General features: G+C 33.5%; 1 protein-coding gene across 1 annotated transcript; it reads left to right on the top strand.

Annotated features, from left to right (window-relative positions):
- Positions 1-930: 930 nt before the first annotated feature.
- Positions 931-13,315, top strand: LOC106122604 (protein sax-3). Its single transcript, XM_013318673.1, has 15 exons — positions 931-1,251; positions 7,298-7,490; positions 7,572-7,675; positions 7,756-7,909; positions 8,062-8,266; positions 8,420-8,603; positions 8,677-9,128; positions 9,201-9,486; positions 9,558-9,673; positions 9,947-10,158; positions 10,338-10,492; positions 11,001-11,132; positions 11,621-11,775; positions 12,198-12,629; positions 12,701-13,315. The coding sequence occupies exons 1-15, from the start codon at positions 1,143-1,145 to the stop codon at positions 12,719-12,721; spliced, it is 2,910 nt and encodes a 969-aa protein (XP_013174127.1). The 5' UTR covers positions 931-1,142; the 3' UTR covers positions 12,722-13,315.
- The last annotated feature ends 1,025 nt before the right edge of the window (positions 13,316-14,340 follow it).

The raw sequence follows: 14,340 nt of genomic DNA, 5'->3' as shown, positions 1-14,340 counted from the left end.
CATACAGACTTCGATATACAAATCTATTGGTAATATATAATTAGAAGAATGAAGATACAATCCTAGATCCTTTAACATATTTATCTTATCAATTTATATATCCGTACGTACACATTTATATTATATATTTTAAGTTAAGTTGTTTTTCTTTTCATTAATTAAAATTTTGTTTTTTATTACATGTATACTGGAGTAACTGATAATTGTTAAATGCTAAAATGTCGTGAGTGTGGGTTTTGTAATTTTGTGGACTGAATATTTTATACCTATCTGAATATCGGTGCCCACGATACAGGCATTGCCTAGTGTGGGCATCACTAGATTATCCAAATTAACCATAAATGGTAACTTAAGTCTAATTTAATTTCTTAGTTATGTGCAATTTTATTATGTTAGTTATTGTTTCTTGGTTTAATCTGTATTACCTATAATAAAAACTTTTCTTTCTTCTTTCTTCTTTAATTAAAAGTAAAAAAGATATCTGCTTCAAAATACAGTTCCAACATACATAGATTGCAAGTTCAATAAAAACTAAAAAAAATATTGTCCAAATAAAATTAGAAAATATTAAAAAGTCCTTTTACAATAACTAGTAAACAAATCTATGATTTATAACAAGTTATCCCTATTCGTATACAGTTTATTAATTTTCAATTAAGTATAGATTAAACAATTAATAACAAAGCATCTTTTAGTATTTCTATAAACGCAAGTAAGTTTAGAATTACTTTGTGAAAAGATCGACGATAAAGCTCATATGTAATTAAGGGAATGTTACACAGCAAAGGTCATATAGATCACTGACAATAGGTCAAGCAGCATTATATCCGAGAAGATCAGATGCAACACGCTTTCGTATCCCCCCATTTCACAGAGTAAACATCTAGATTGAGGAGGGAGAATGGAGAACCGATAGTTCGTGTAAAGACACCGCGCCGAACGGACGTATTCGAAACATGCCGCGCACTCTCAAACTTCCGAACACGAAAACTTGAATATCGAAATAAAAATGACTTTATAATTATTTCACAATTTTAATGGAATGCGAATGGAAAACTCCATTCACTGTTGCGTCGTGAATTCGTTACCATGTAAAATAAATCGAATGTGATTGATAAAAGTTGGTGTAATTCAGTGGCAGTATGGTGTATATTGGTGTAAATGAGTGTGACAACACCATAAATGGAAGGAACCAATTTGTTTATTTTATATTTGTGCATTTACTTTTAATTGGACTGAACGGCACTAATGGTAAATATTTTTTTCTATTGCATATTAAAAGTTTAAGTAATTGTGTTTACATATCATGTTTTAAATATCTTGTAACACCAACTTATTTATGAATAATGTATGTTTATATGGATATAAATAACTAAGCTAATTAAAGTTGAGAAAGTTGACTTTTTATTTTTACATTGAAATAATTCTTAGCGTAACACTGTAGGTATTGGGGTTAGAATATGAGTCAGGGAAAGATTGATTACACAGTAAAAAATATTATTAATTATTTTTTTTAGATCAAATGAAATATGTTGTAATATTTATCGCACCCTTGCTGATACAGTATACGTTTTTACGCATATTCCAGGTTCAATTCCCAAACAGGACGACGTATTTTTGATCCCTGTTATTATTATAAACGGTCTGAATATTCAATGAATAGGTTGTTTGTATTAATGTAAGACGATAGGGGCATTCTCTATTACATTTAGCAACAAATAAGTCTATTGAAATAGGATAGTAGGGTATTCCTCGTAATTCGGAATTAACGGTACATTAATGTCCTCGTGAATTCATATAAAAATGTTAGAGGGCAATTAATATAATAATTGACTAAAAATTAAAAACGAAATAAAAAATAAGTTATTTTAATTATTCTTAATCTTAGACCGGAAAAAATTGATCGGTCTCAAACTAGTCAGACCCAACACCGGACTAAGTAATCGTGGGTTTAGACTTTTAATTTCGTACTTCTGATGAAACAATATTGTATTTAGGTTTTTTTAATTCTTTTTGTGTAATTGATAAATAAAAAAAGTAATAATAATGAGTCTCAAAAATTTGAACATTTTTTTTTTTTAATTTCAAATGTTTGGAAATTTAATTAACTATCTTTGTACTTCGGTATATAGTTGAGCAATGTCGAAAAACTTTTTGATATACAGCGTGTCCCAAAATTTAGTATTTTCCCCGTATAGTTATCGATCTGGCCATACACCATTACAGTTTTATTGTTGAATTTTGGGACACACTATATACTAAACGAGTAAAACAACGCTACGTTTATCAGATCGTCTGGTCGAGTAATTAAAAGCATGAAGCCAATTAACGAAATGTAGTTCCGTGGTAGCGTTTCGTTAGCAGAACAATGGAGCTTTTATTTCTTTCAGTTTTTTTCCAACTTTGCCTTAATTAGTTCACCGTCGGTAAAGGATACCACAGCTTATTACCAATTTCCTTTTTTTATTATAATTACAATGTAATAATATGCAAATTAAATTATTATTACACGCTATTTTACTTTTATTACAAACGACAAAGCGGAAAATATTGCGCTTAAAAATTATAATTTTTAACACAATTTTTTTTTAATAATATAATAAAAATATAAATTTATTTTCTCAGTAAAATTTTTAAATGAATGTTTTAGATATAAGACAATATATTAATATTCATGTACCGTGCTAGAAGCTTATATAAAAATACATAAAAAACTTAACAAATACACAACAAAAAGCTTTTGTTACAACCATTGTATTCACGACTAAAAACCGGCAGGTACAAGGATAGTAAAATTGTACGCAGAAAAAAAAACATGCATTTTAAATTCTGTCGTAAAATATACAGTGGGCCTAGCACGAAAATTTTTCACAATCTTTATCGTCACGTTACGTATCGTCATATTCAATTATGGTAAAATTAGTATGAGATTTTTGTGCACTTTACGCAAAATCTCATACTAGAGTTCTGCACAAATTTGATCAATGACAATACGATGATAATTGTCACTAATATTCGTGGTAGGTTCCCTGATTTTCTGTATCTCAAAAATTTGAACCGAATTACAGATTGGGATCCTTAAAAGCTAAAAAATAGAGTTTTATTGATTAATTATTGGACCATCTAATTATTGTGAATTTCAAAATATAATTTTATATAAAAAATATAACACACATACGAAATTAATTTTGTTTTCAAGATTAAAATTTTAACCTTTAAAATTTTTGATGCATAGATTATAAATTAACAGTGTATTTTTGTCTATTTTAAGCTATTAAAATTTACTGCAATTTCTTAACTATGGCACAATCATTCCAACAGTTCTGGTCCACTTTCTGATCTGAAATTAAAATTAAGTAGATTTTTTTTAATTCTAAAGCTTATATGTTTTTTTGTTTTTGTTTGTCGTTTGCGATGGGAACATCACAGATGTGCGTACTTGAGAAGTTATCGTGCGTGCAGCGCCCTCTCTTATCTTACAACTCAAGAGCTGGTTGAGACTTGTACACAAGACCTATTGCAAAGGGTCATAATTTCGTGTTTATATTTTTTTATTATTTTATTTGAAATAAATATTGGTGTCCAAAGTATGCATAAAATTGGCAACTAATTTATCTTTTTGAATAGATAGTTTACACATAGGTACTACATAAGAAAAAAACAAAATACAAAAATTAATTTGTGAAATAATATAGAAATAAAAAATTGGCAAAAGACGTTTAGGTTAGCTGGTGCAGGGACGGATTCAAGGTTTACTATCAAAATTATTTTTTTTTTGTTGTAAAAATAAGTGAAAATTCGACAGATTGGGTTTTGTATTCGTCATATCAATGGATAATTTGATATTGTACTATTTATTTCTAGTAAAAGATATCATGATATAAATTTAAATCGCTTCTATATATAAACCGTAGCCCAACCGCTGTGAAATAAATGCTTATTTATACAACAGTGTAATATCTTCTATAAAATTAATAACACGTGTTTCTTATCTGGTAAAGAAAACGCTATTAATAATAAAAAACACTTTTAAAAGTAGACGCAATTACTAAAAGATTTTTATATGAAAAAGTTAATTATGAATGAACACAGTTAATGAACTGAAAGATAATTTTAAGATTAACGATTTAAGTTTTTAGTGAAAGTAATCATCGTTAACAAACGTTATTTATAACAGTTTCCAGTCCGCGGTCAGATTTTGTATAAATATTTAATTAACAGTTAAAGTTTCGGAGAATAAACTATTAATAAACAAGTCATCTGAACTAATTTGTTTATACTGTCGCTGCCAAATCTGAATATAGCTTGTGGTGTAACGAACCTTTGCATATTTAAATATATTTGTTATAAAAGTACACGTTCTAAAAAAGCAACTTTAAGTTTCATTTCATCAATAACGTTTCTTTTTTTAATAAATTCACAATTAAATATTGTTAGGAAGAAAATCCGACACTGTGCCGGTGTCCTGGCGCAACACTAGCCTTACTAAAATGTCGACGTTTATGTCCCCTCACTAATCATTCTGACACTTGACTTGGTAGAAAACGCGCGCCGTTCGCGCTGGAGGATTCTGGCTAATAATGTCTAAACATATGAAGTTTTGAATTAATCATAAAACATCGTAAAATTCGCTCCATCCTCTGGGACGTTAGCTGATATTTTTGTATCATGACTTAAAACACGACCATTAGTGGTCTCTTTGTATCTACCCCTGTAAAAATTAGTTGTCACCATCATCATCAACCTGCCCTTATCCCTTCTGAGTATACTACTCTTCCGTACATCTCTATCAGCCGTCATATCTGCATTCACTCCCTTCTTACGCATATTCTCTTTCACACATTCCTACTTACTTTGGTCTTCCTCTACTTCTAATTAATTTTATGTTTATAATAGTATGCAGAACACATACAGCTGAGCAAAGGCTCTATCTGTTCTGCATTGCAACGCTTCATTGTGATTTCTTTGATTTGTTCTTTTTTCTCTTTTTGGTTGTGTTATAAGTGTTGTAATGTTTTTGAACGGATTAAATGTCTGATTATTATTATTAATAATTAATACTTGTACTTAGAGCAGTTAGCTTTGATATAAATAATCTTATAAAACTTCTTATGGTGATCACATTAATCCGTGTCAAATCTAAAGTTGAATCTATGAACGTCTTTATACTCATATTGTCTGTGGTGCACTTAGATAGATTGTCAGATAAACCTACGCGGCTTGGTATTGTAATAATTTTTGATTTAGTTTTTTTGTGTGTTTGTCTCACCGCGGCTTCGGTCAAGCGCTCGGTAGTCGTCCTTTATTAATACTTGTCACTGTCACTGATAACCCGACGTACAAAGCGACTATACATTATCTTGACGAGCGTGTCTTTTTGTATACTTCTATCATGCGCGGGTTCATCGACACGGGAATAAAGCGTTTTATTATTAAATTGCTGATGTAATTAGTGTTTTACAAAATAGTTTCTTATGCTTTTATAATAATGTTATGATCAGAAAAGGCTTTTTCCCTTGGACGGCAGATAAATTTACCTTCATCACTAACAGTTGGATTCCGAGACGAGAATCTCTGTGTAAATATTTTGTCATCCCTCACATTATCTTTGAGAAATCAGAGATAACAATATGCTATAAACGGAGATTTTTGTCTCAAAACCCGACGGTTACACTAACTAATCAATTACAAAGTTGTTATTTACGTCGTGAGAGTTACAATAATGTTACTTTACACTCATAGTTGCGTGAGAATTGCCTTTTCTTTTCTGATTACAGTAAAATGAAATTCAAATAAATTATAAGATATCGTTTCATCATCATCATCAGATCACCACTTAGGGGCTCGGATTCTACACTAAGTCACCGATGACTAGGCCATAGTCCAACCACTCTGGGCCACTGCTGTTTGGTTGACTTCACACATATTATTAAATTTCTTTTCCGATATGTGTAGGTTGCATTACGATGTTTTCCTTCACCGTAAGAACGTCGGATAAATATATATATGTAAATCGGAAATAGAAAAACATATATGTACATGGCGGGATTTGAACCCAAGACCTACAGATTGCAAATCAAATGCTTGACCCCTGAGCCATCGACGCTCCATATATCATAGATATCGTTTACTAAGCAAGAATTATCAGAAAAAGTGCTTTCCTTATAATGAACTTGGTACAATATTTACTCAAGCCGATTATCCGATCGCTTTTTGTTTCCGTCTGATAATGACATAGTAATGATACTTTAATTATCTCATTATACGATTACACAAACATTATTAAATGATTTCACTGCATAATTTTCAATCGTGCTTTTTATAGGAGTTTTTTTACGTGAATAAATTGCCACTGTTTGCCTAGAAGAGTCATATACAAATTCACCGGTCTTGAGGTAGCCGAGCGCAGATGGTGCTTAGCCTAAACCTCGTTTAAGAGTAATTTTTATGGTAGTGGTAGACTAGCGGCTGATATTATGACCGTTGCTTAAATTTTGCAAGACTTTTCAAATGGTAGCCATAGTGTTTCGTTTTTAAAATTCAACATTTTATCTCACAAACGGTTTCTTTCTTTCGAAACTATACTAACAACAATGAAAACATTGGCGACTGTATCTTCTTTTATTTTCTTGTTACATTTTTACTTGATTCGTAAGTTATCTTTGATCTTCGATTAAAAAGGCGTAATGTATCGAACATTGAGTTAACATGTCTGCTTCTATGTGATACAGGATGTTTACTTTTCCTGGCGATGACGTAAAACTCAATGCTTTTAGTACAACGCAAGCTACTGGTGCATGATAGTAGAAACCGATTCGACACAAAAACTTCAATGAGTGTTCTGAACTTTTTGATCCGATCATTTCCACTTTAGGTTACCGTTCTTTGTTATTCTTGTTAGCTTCCATTGCTTTACCAGAAATCAGTTGTTTCGAAAATACCGACAAAATGATATTGATGACATCTCAGTCAAAAATAGTCCCTTTGTATTCACTTTTCTCCTTCAATCTGTAACCAGTAAAAAGCCTAGATACAGTTGACTATAGACGTATTGTAGCCGCTTGATTATTGCCTTCGAGTTAATTAACTTTACCTCAAAATGAAATTGAAAACAAACTTTTTGATGCAAATTTGATAACTCTCGTCTTCAAATTATAATTTTAACAACATTGTTTTCGTGTTTTCTTCATAAATGTACATGGCTGTATTATCGCATCAGTTTTTTTTAAATAAAAAAACACACACAAACAATTTTCATGTAGGATGTAGAAGTTAAATTATTACTTGACATTTGTAGCTCAAAACCGAGCGCCTCGGATTAAGGAGCATCCGTCGAACACGGTGTCGGGTCGAAGTGAACCGGCGACACTGCGGTGTGTGGTAGAAGGTAGGCCCAAGCCCGCCGTCCAGTGGTACAAAGACGGGTCGCCTGTGCCCCCCGCGGATGACGGCCACAGAGTACTTTTAGAAGACGGATTGCTGTTTTTAAAGTAAGTTGTAAGGTAGATATGGAATCTTCCATTCAAAATGTCATGATCGTGATATACCTTATCCAATTAAATTTATTTTAGGGTGAACCGGGGTAAAAAAGATAGTGACGAAGGACTGTATTGGTGCGTTGCAAGAAATATCGCCGGAGAGGCTGTAAGTCATAACGCAACTTTAAATGTGGCTGGTAAGTTTGAATTCAAGATATACAGAGTAATTACGGTAAAATCATAGCTGGGCATCCAAAGCAATAACATATTATTTTAGTGCTTCGAGATGAATTCAAAGCGGAACCTAGAGACGTGCACGTGGCGGCGGGGGAGCCCGCGGTGTTAGAATGTTCCGCACCAAGAGGCATTCCAGAACCTTCGGTGCATTGGATGAAGGATGGACAAACGTATGATGTTGAAGTGAACGGAAGGTACAAACTAAATATAATAAAATCACTGTTCAATCCTTTAAACCTTAACGAAAGCCAAAAACAAGAACAACAAAATTCTAAACAAGGTTTTAAGAACGAAATTGAAAAGCATTAACTATATTTATTTGCTGATAAAATAATTATAATTTTAGGGTAACAATCACAGAAACTGGAAGTTTAAAAATATTAGAAACGTTGCCGACCGATAGCGGACTATTCAGATGCGTCGCTTCAAATGTCGCCGGAGAACGACAATCGAGAGCCGCGGCGTTGATTGTGTTGAGAAGACCACATTTCGTTGTGAAACCTAACAATGTTACTGCTTTAGTTGGTCAAGATGTTGAGTTTAACTGTCAGGTAAATATTTTAAAAACTTACAATAAACATAGATGGTAATAAACCATTTTGACAGATCCAAAATCCATGTTTTATTTTGTCTTGAGAAAGTGGAATTTATTTTTTTATTTTTATTACTTGGATTATCAAATAACCAGGCATATCAAATTTTAGAGTTATGATTCATCAGTATCGATAACATGGGTGAAGGAGGATGGTGTTCTGCCAAAGCACGCCTCAATACATCGCGGGCTGTTACGCTTAGAGCATGTGTCCGCAACAGACGCGGGCGTGTACTCCTGTCGGGCGGACAGCGCCGCGGGCTCGAGTACAGCAAGCGCCTCTCTCACCGTGTACTGTAAGCTCGGTCATTCCATTTTAATGGCACACTTCGATATCAAGATCTATTTTAATACGGCCATCTGTTCCAGCGTTACCACACTTTATACAAATACCCTCCAATCTGACCGCGTGGGAGGGAGATGTGGTCTCCATACCTTGTGAAGCCAAAGGTCTTCCTACGCCAACCACCTTCTGGATTCTACAAGGAACGGAAGATGTTCTATTATTTCCGGAATGCACGAAGAGCAATTCAAGTTTATTGTATTTAGACGGTGCAAAACCAGAACACGCAGGAAGAGTTATATGCGTAGCTGTAAATGCGGCTGGAAGTGTAACACAAGAGGCCCACTTGAATGTTTTAAAGAAAGATGTTGACGCTTTTAACCAACATGTAGGACAAGAATCCGGGGACGGGTATGAATATGAAGCACAAATGACAGAATACGAACTAGTTCAAGCGAGAAAGTATTTAAAGCAAAATGTTCTAAAGTTGAGAAGGGTGGAAACTTTGTCGTCGACTTCCCTTAAAGTTGTTTGGGATGTAGGTATTGCCACGAAGTTTGTTTAAAGTTGCACGAAATTACATAACTTTACGTATTAATATTCATTTCAGGTACTGACGGATTACAATGAATATTTGGAAGGGGTAAAAATATGGTATAATGGAACATCTCTCAACTGGCGTAATTCTAGTTCAGATGATGTTACAATGAATTCATCTCAATCGGACACTTCCTGTTCGAACGGTTCCCTGACAAATGTGGATAATAGCGGTTCATCTAGTTACGTGCTATCTGGGTTAGCTTCGTATACTCAATACGATGTGTTCGTTATGCCATTTTATAAAACGTTGTTGGGAAAACCTTCTAATTCGATGACGGGATATACCGATGAAGATTGTAAGTAGTCTATAATTTCATGACATTTATTGCTATTGTAAATATGTGTTTGTCAATAAATTTTGTTTTAGTGCCATCGCTGCCACCACAGAGTGTGACTGCGAGTGTAATTAACGCGACCTCGGCGAGGATACGCTGGGAACCGCCACCTGCTAACACTTGGAACGGAGAACTCACCGGTTATTTGGTGAGTTTTCGTTTAACGCCCACAAAAACATTAAAGACAGCTGTTTGTGAAAAATTACAAAACGTTGTTGGAGGGTCTCTAAAAGCTTTTGTTATTTACTTTTATTTTCAAGTACAAATATATTTTTTATTTATATGATGTTCTAATTATAGATAGTTCGATTGTTTGATGAAAGTACGAAAGAAAGATAGAATTTTATAAGCTTTCCTCGAGTCATTTGTTCAGATTTAAATATTAAACAAGCTAACAGATATTATTCACCTCAAATAACAGATCGAAATACGCGTTGGAGGTAATTCAGGTGGTAGAGTAGTTGGTCAAATGTCGCTGGGCGCACGCACCCGCGCGGCGACCGCCAGCTCACTTCGAGCGGGAGGCCGCTATAGTGCCCGCGCGGCGGCAGTCACGCGCAAGGGACATGGGCCCTTCAGTGCACCCGCTCTCATTCATATGGTTCCCACACAGTCGCAAAGGCATTACGTACAGTAAGTAAGGTTCAATGTCCTATGCACTTTATTATCAACAATGTGACCTTAAAATTGTGGAAAGTAAAAATAAAACAAGTTTTATTTTATATAATATCTAGCAAATTAAAATACTCTTACCCATTGTTTAGTACTTCATAATGTTCTTAGTAATTTCTTACACTATTCCTTTTTTACAGAACAGAACCGCCGAAAGATACAAAAATACCCCACATTCTTCAAGAGACGTGGCTATTAGCGCTCTGTCTTACTTTATTCACTATCATTATTATTGGATTGTTTAGTATTTATTATATTAAGCGGCGAAACACCGTCCAAAGGAAGAAGTCTACGGGTAAGACAAATGTATCGTAAACACGCTAACGCTTGGCGCACATTCACACTGAAATCAAACAAACCAATGAACACAAATATGTCACGACTAGTTACGGCTATCAATATTTTACTAAATACAATTATTTTAGAATATTCACCATTGTTTTGTTTACATAATTGTGTACATATAAAAACGATTACTTACAAGTATTCCGCAACACATATGTTTTAGATCAAGGACTTACATTACTAACCGTGGGTTTCCGAGTCTAAAAGATACGTTTAAAACATATTGACATCTCTGTGTTGTCAACGATAACAACGAGGATGAAAATATGTTTTATACAGAGACTTAGGTGTCAGAAGTCCGTAGTAATACGCTCTTGTTGCTCAAAAACAATTTTTTCATGTCTAATGAAATCATTTTGTTAGTTTCATACGTTCATAGTGCACGCATTCTCATTGTGAATGGGCTTATCAGATGAAATTGACTGGGTAAGTAATTGAGACATTGAACCCAATTGTAGGTCAGTCGATTGTTACGGCGCAGCAGTGTCTATTGAATAAAGACACTATCTGGCTCCGCGAGCGACCCGTGTTCTCGCCGCCCAACGAAGCACCGCTAGATGTAGGGAATTGCCATCAAACTTTATTACAAGGTATGGTTTTTCTTGGATTTATTAAAACCTTTAAAAGGTAACTTGACTTTGTTATGCTCATGTTTACGCATTTCATTTTAAGTTGTCACAATAAACTGTGCAACTTAACAAAATGCAAGTTTATTAATGTTCTACATAATACCACTATAAAGGAGTTAATGTGCAAAGTTAATAATTAGGAGTAAATAATTGCTTTGTTAATTATATTCAGAATGCTACATAAATAATAACTCGCTCTTTGGATTCCACCCTAATTTGTAAATTACTGAAATGTTTTCGAGAAATTATGAGAGCGGAACGAGATGTAAAACAAGTTATGCAAAAGTTATATTGTTTTTTTTTTCTAATTATGGTATTAATTTTATTTATATGGATATTTCGATAGATAAAATTGGTATTATCTAATTTTGAAGATGATAACCGTATTCAAAAATATATCTCTTAACAGCTGGATCTGCGTGGTGTCTAAAATAATAATTTTTTCCTAGGAGGTCAATCAACGAACATTCTAAACGTAGAACCTGAGTACTGTTTGCCTCAAAACTCTATCCAGGGCTTGGACGCATCCAGTGTAGACAGGATGAAGCGCGGCCCGCCGGAGCCGTACGCGTCAAATGCTATTTACACAGAACTGAACTTCAAGGTACCACGCGATAAGCTATGAGAATCACATTGTTTGCTTTCGATAAGATTACAAACGACCGGTCCGTTTTGCGCAACTTCACAACGATGTCTGTACGCTAGTGACTTTTTTAGTTAACATTTGCTTATTTCTGACATACTTATCCTATTGTTTACCTAACTAATAAATGTAGATAGAGAAAATATTATAATTCCAAGATTAGCATATAAAGCTTTGATTAAATTAATATGACTCATTTTATTTGTAACTTTTGACATATTTAGCGTTTACCAAATAAAACTTTAATTTGTATGTAGCCTGAAATGGTACTGTTGATTCAATTTCAATAGAAACTTGTCCCCATCTTTTTGCTTTAATAACAAACACATTTAAAAATTTAAAAGGTGATTTGATTCTTGAACAATGCATAATTTTCTGCACAGGACAATAACGAAATCGGAGACCTGAGAAATTGTCCAGAAAGGCGATCCCATAACAATAGCATTGTTAGATCGTGCAATGGGAGCATTCAATACTCTAATGGGGAATGTTCAACTTGTTGTCATAGCACGTCCAGTCGTTCTACTAAAGACTACAGAGAGTTGCGACACGAGAATGTACACAACGAAATCAATGTTATTGAAGACGATTGCGCTTCATGCCATACCAACAGATCAGGATCTCGAAGTAGACAGGACAAAAGTAAAGTGTGTCCGGCCAATGATTTAGAATACGATTATCCCCAGTGGCATTGGTTGGGTAGAGAGAACAGTTTCAAGATTCCCATTCAGTCGGGTAGACATTCTAACGTTGCGAGGAGTGAACAGGGCTGTCAAATAAATCTGAGTGATATACTGCCGCCTCCACCATATGAGGTACATTTACTCTTCTTATTGGCCATGTTTCATTCTCGTTACTTTATTTTAATCTTTCCTTTTACTTACAGAGCCCTGACGGTAAGAAATGAATAATTTAGAAGTCGATAATTTTGATGTCTTTAGAGAAATATGAGAAACTTGAAGCAATAAATGAATATCAATATTTAAAACTAATAATATTGTAGAATCTGTAATTAAAACACAATCTTTAGGTAAAACATAATTAAGTAAATAGAAGAAAACATTTGGGTATCAAAACGGTTGTATATGTTAAAAGTTAAAATAGACGCTTAATTGTAATACACAAGAAATAAAATAACCTAAAATGTACGTAATTTAAACATAACAATTAAAATCACCTAAAGATTGTAAATAAAAAGTAGTTGAATTCCTTTGTAGCGTTTTAATGTGTAATCGTAGATACTGATGTTTTGATATTTGTATAACTTAATTCTATTTCTAGTCACAATATAGACTAGTAATTTTTGAACGTTGTATAGGAGTTTCTCTTTTAAATGCATATACACCGCTGTATCGCAGATTGTTCGGAAGTATTCAAGACAATCATCGCCCTATTTAACACTGCCCTTTTATTAGTATTAGCGTATTAGTTGTATAATCTTTGACTGTGATATTTATATTAAATTCGTGTATTAGATATTAATATAAAAATAGTAATAAATAAATAATTTCCTTTTCGAAAATATTCACATTTCCAAAATTAAATGTCAAAAATCACATCTTGCAAACAGTAAATTAAGTTGTTTTGTTTTTGTAATATTATCAGAGTCAGTTTGTTTTGTCGAAAACAAAGAAAATAAAGGAACTTTTTGAGAATACGTTGTTTTATTGTTTTTTTCCGTATGCGTTTGAATGATATGCACGATGCGACGGGTGATTCAAAGCAGTAACACGTTGCTAGGAATCGAGTCATAAAAGCATCGTTTTATATTTTTATTTCGAGTATTTTATCGTCTTGGTTTACATGTCGAGTGAGCTTTAGTATATCGATGGTATAAAAGCGACATTTGACGGTGATGTAAATAGCAAACAACTTAGTAATGAAGTGCGTCGTTATTCTGGCATTACGAGTCTTTGAAAAGGCGTTATCTCACGAAACAGAAACTTGAAAAATTGTTAGTGACATTAAAACACACTTTATATGCTAACGTTTACGTTTGCTTTATTGTTGAGACTCTAGGGGTTTTATTTTAGCTTATATATGTATATTACTGTCTCATCGAGTACACTAAACAGCAACCAAATAAATGTTTTACTAAACATCTGTTTAGAAACCTTTAGCAGTGGGTATAGGGCTAGGTTTAGGATGAAATTCAACGTTTTAAGTGATTGCTGTAATTATACATAAGAAAGACGATGTATGGAGTTGACGTTGCAAAACAAACGAGAAGCGAAAAGAAAGGTGTCCTTACTCAAAAATACTAGGTTATTGCAGAGCCAACTGTTATATCTCTCGATTCTTGAATAACTTAATTCCCATTTACTCATTAATTAACATAAGTAAGTAGGCAAAGAGTGAAGATATTTCACCTAAACAATACCAACGCCTTAAGAGCATTCGGCAATAAATCCCGATTCTCAATTTATTCCCGTCTTTGCTTACTATCAACGTTTATGGAAACCTTTTCGCTACGAGATTTCCTTTATCAGGGCATTTTAGAAATGGAACAAAGGGCCATTCGAGTGA

This window comes from Papilio xuthus, unplaced genomic scaffold (genome assembly GCF_000836235.2).
Source record: "Papilio xuthus unplaced genomic scaffold, Pxut_1.1 DF826923.1, whole genome shotgun sequence".
NCBI lineage: Eukaryota > Metazoa > Arthropoda > Insecta > Lepidoptera > Papilionidae > Papilio > Papilio xuthus.
The sequence above is the reverse complement of the archived record's forward strand: the minus strand, read 5'-3'. Positions and strand labels throughout refer to the sequence as shown.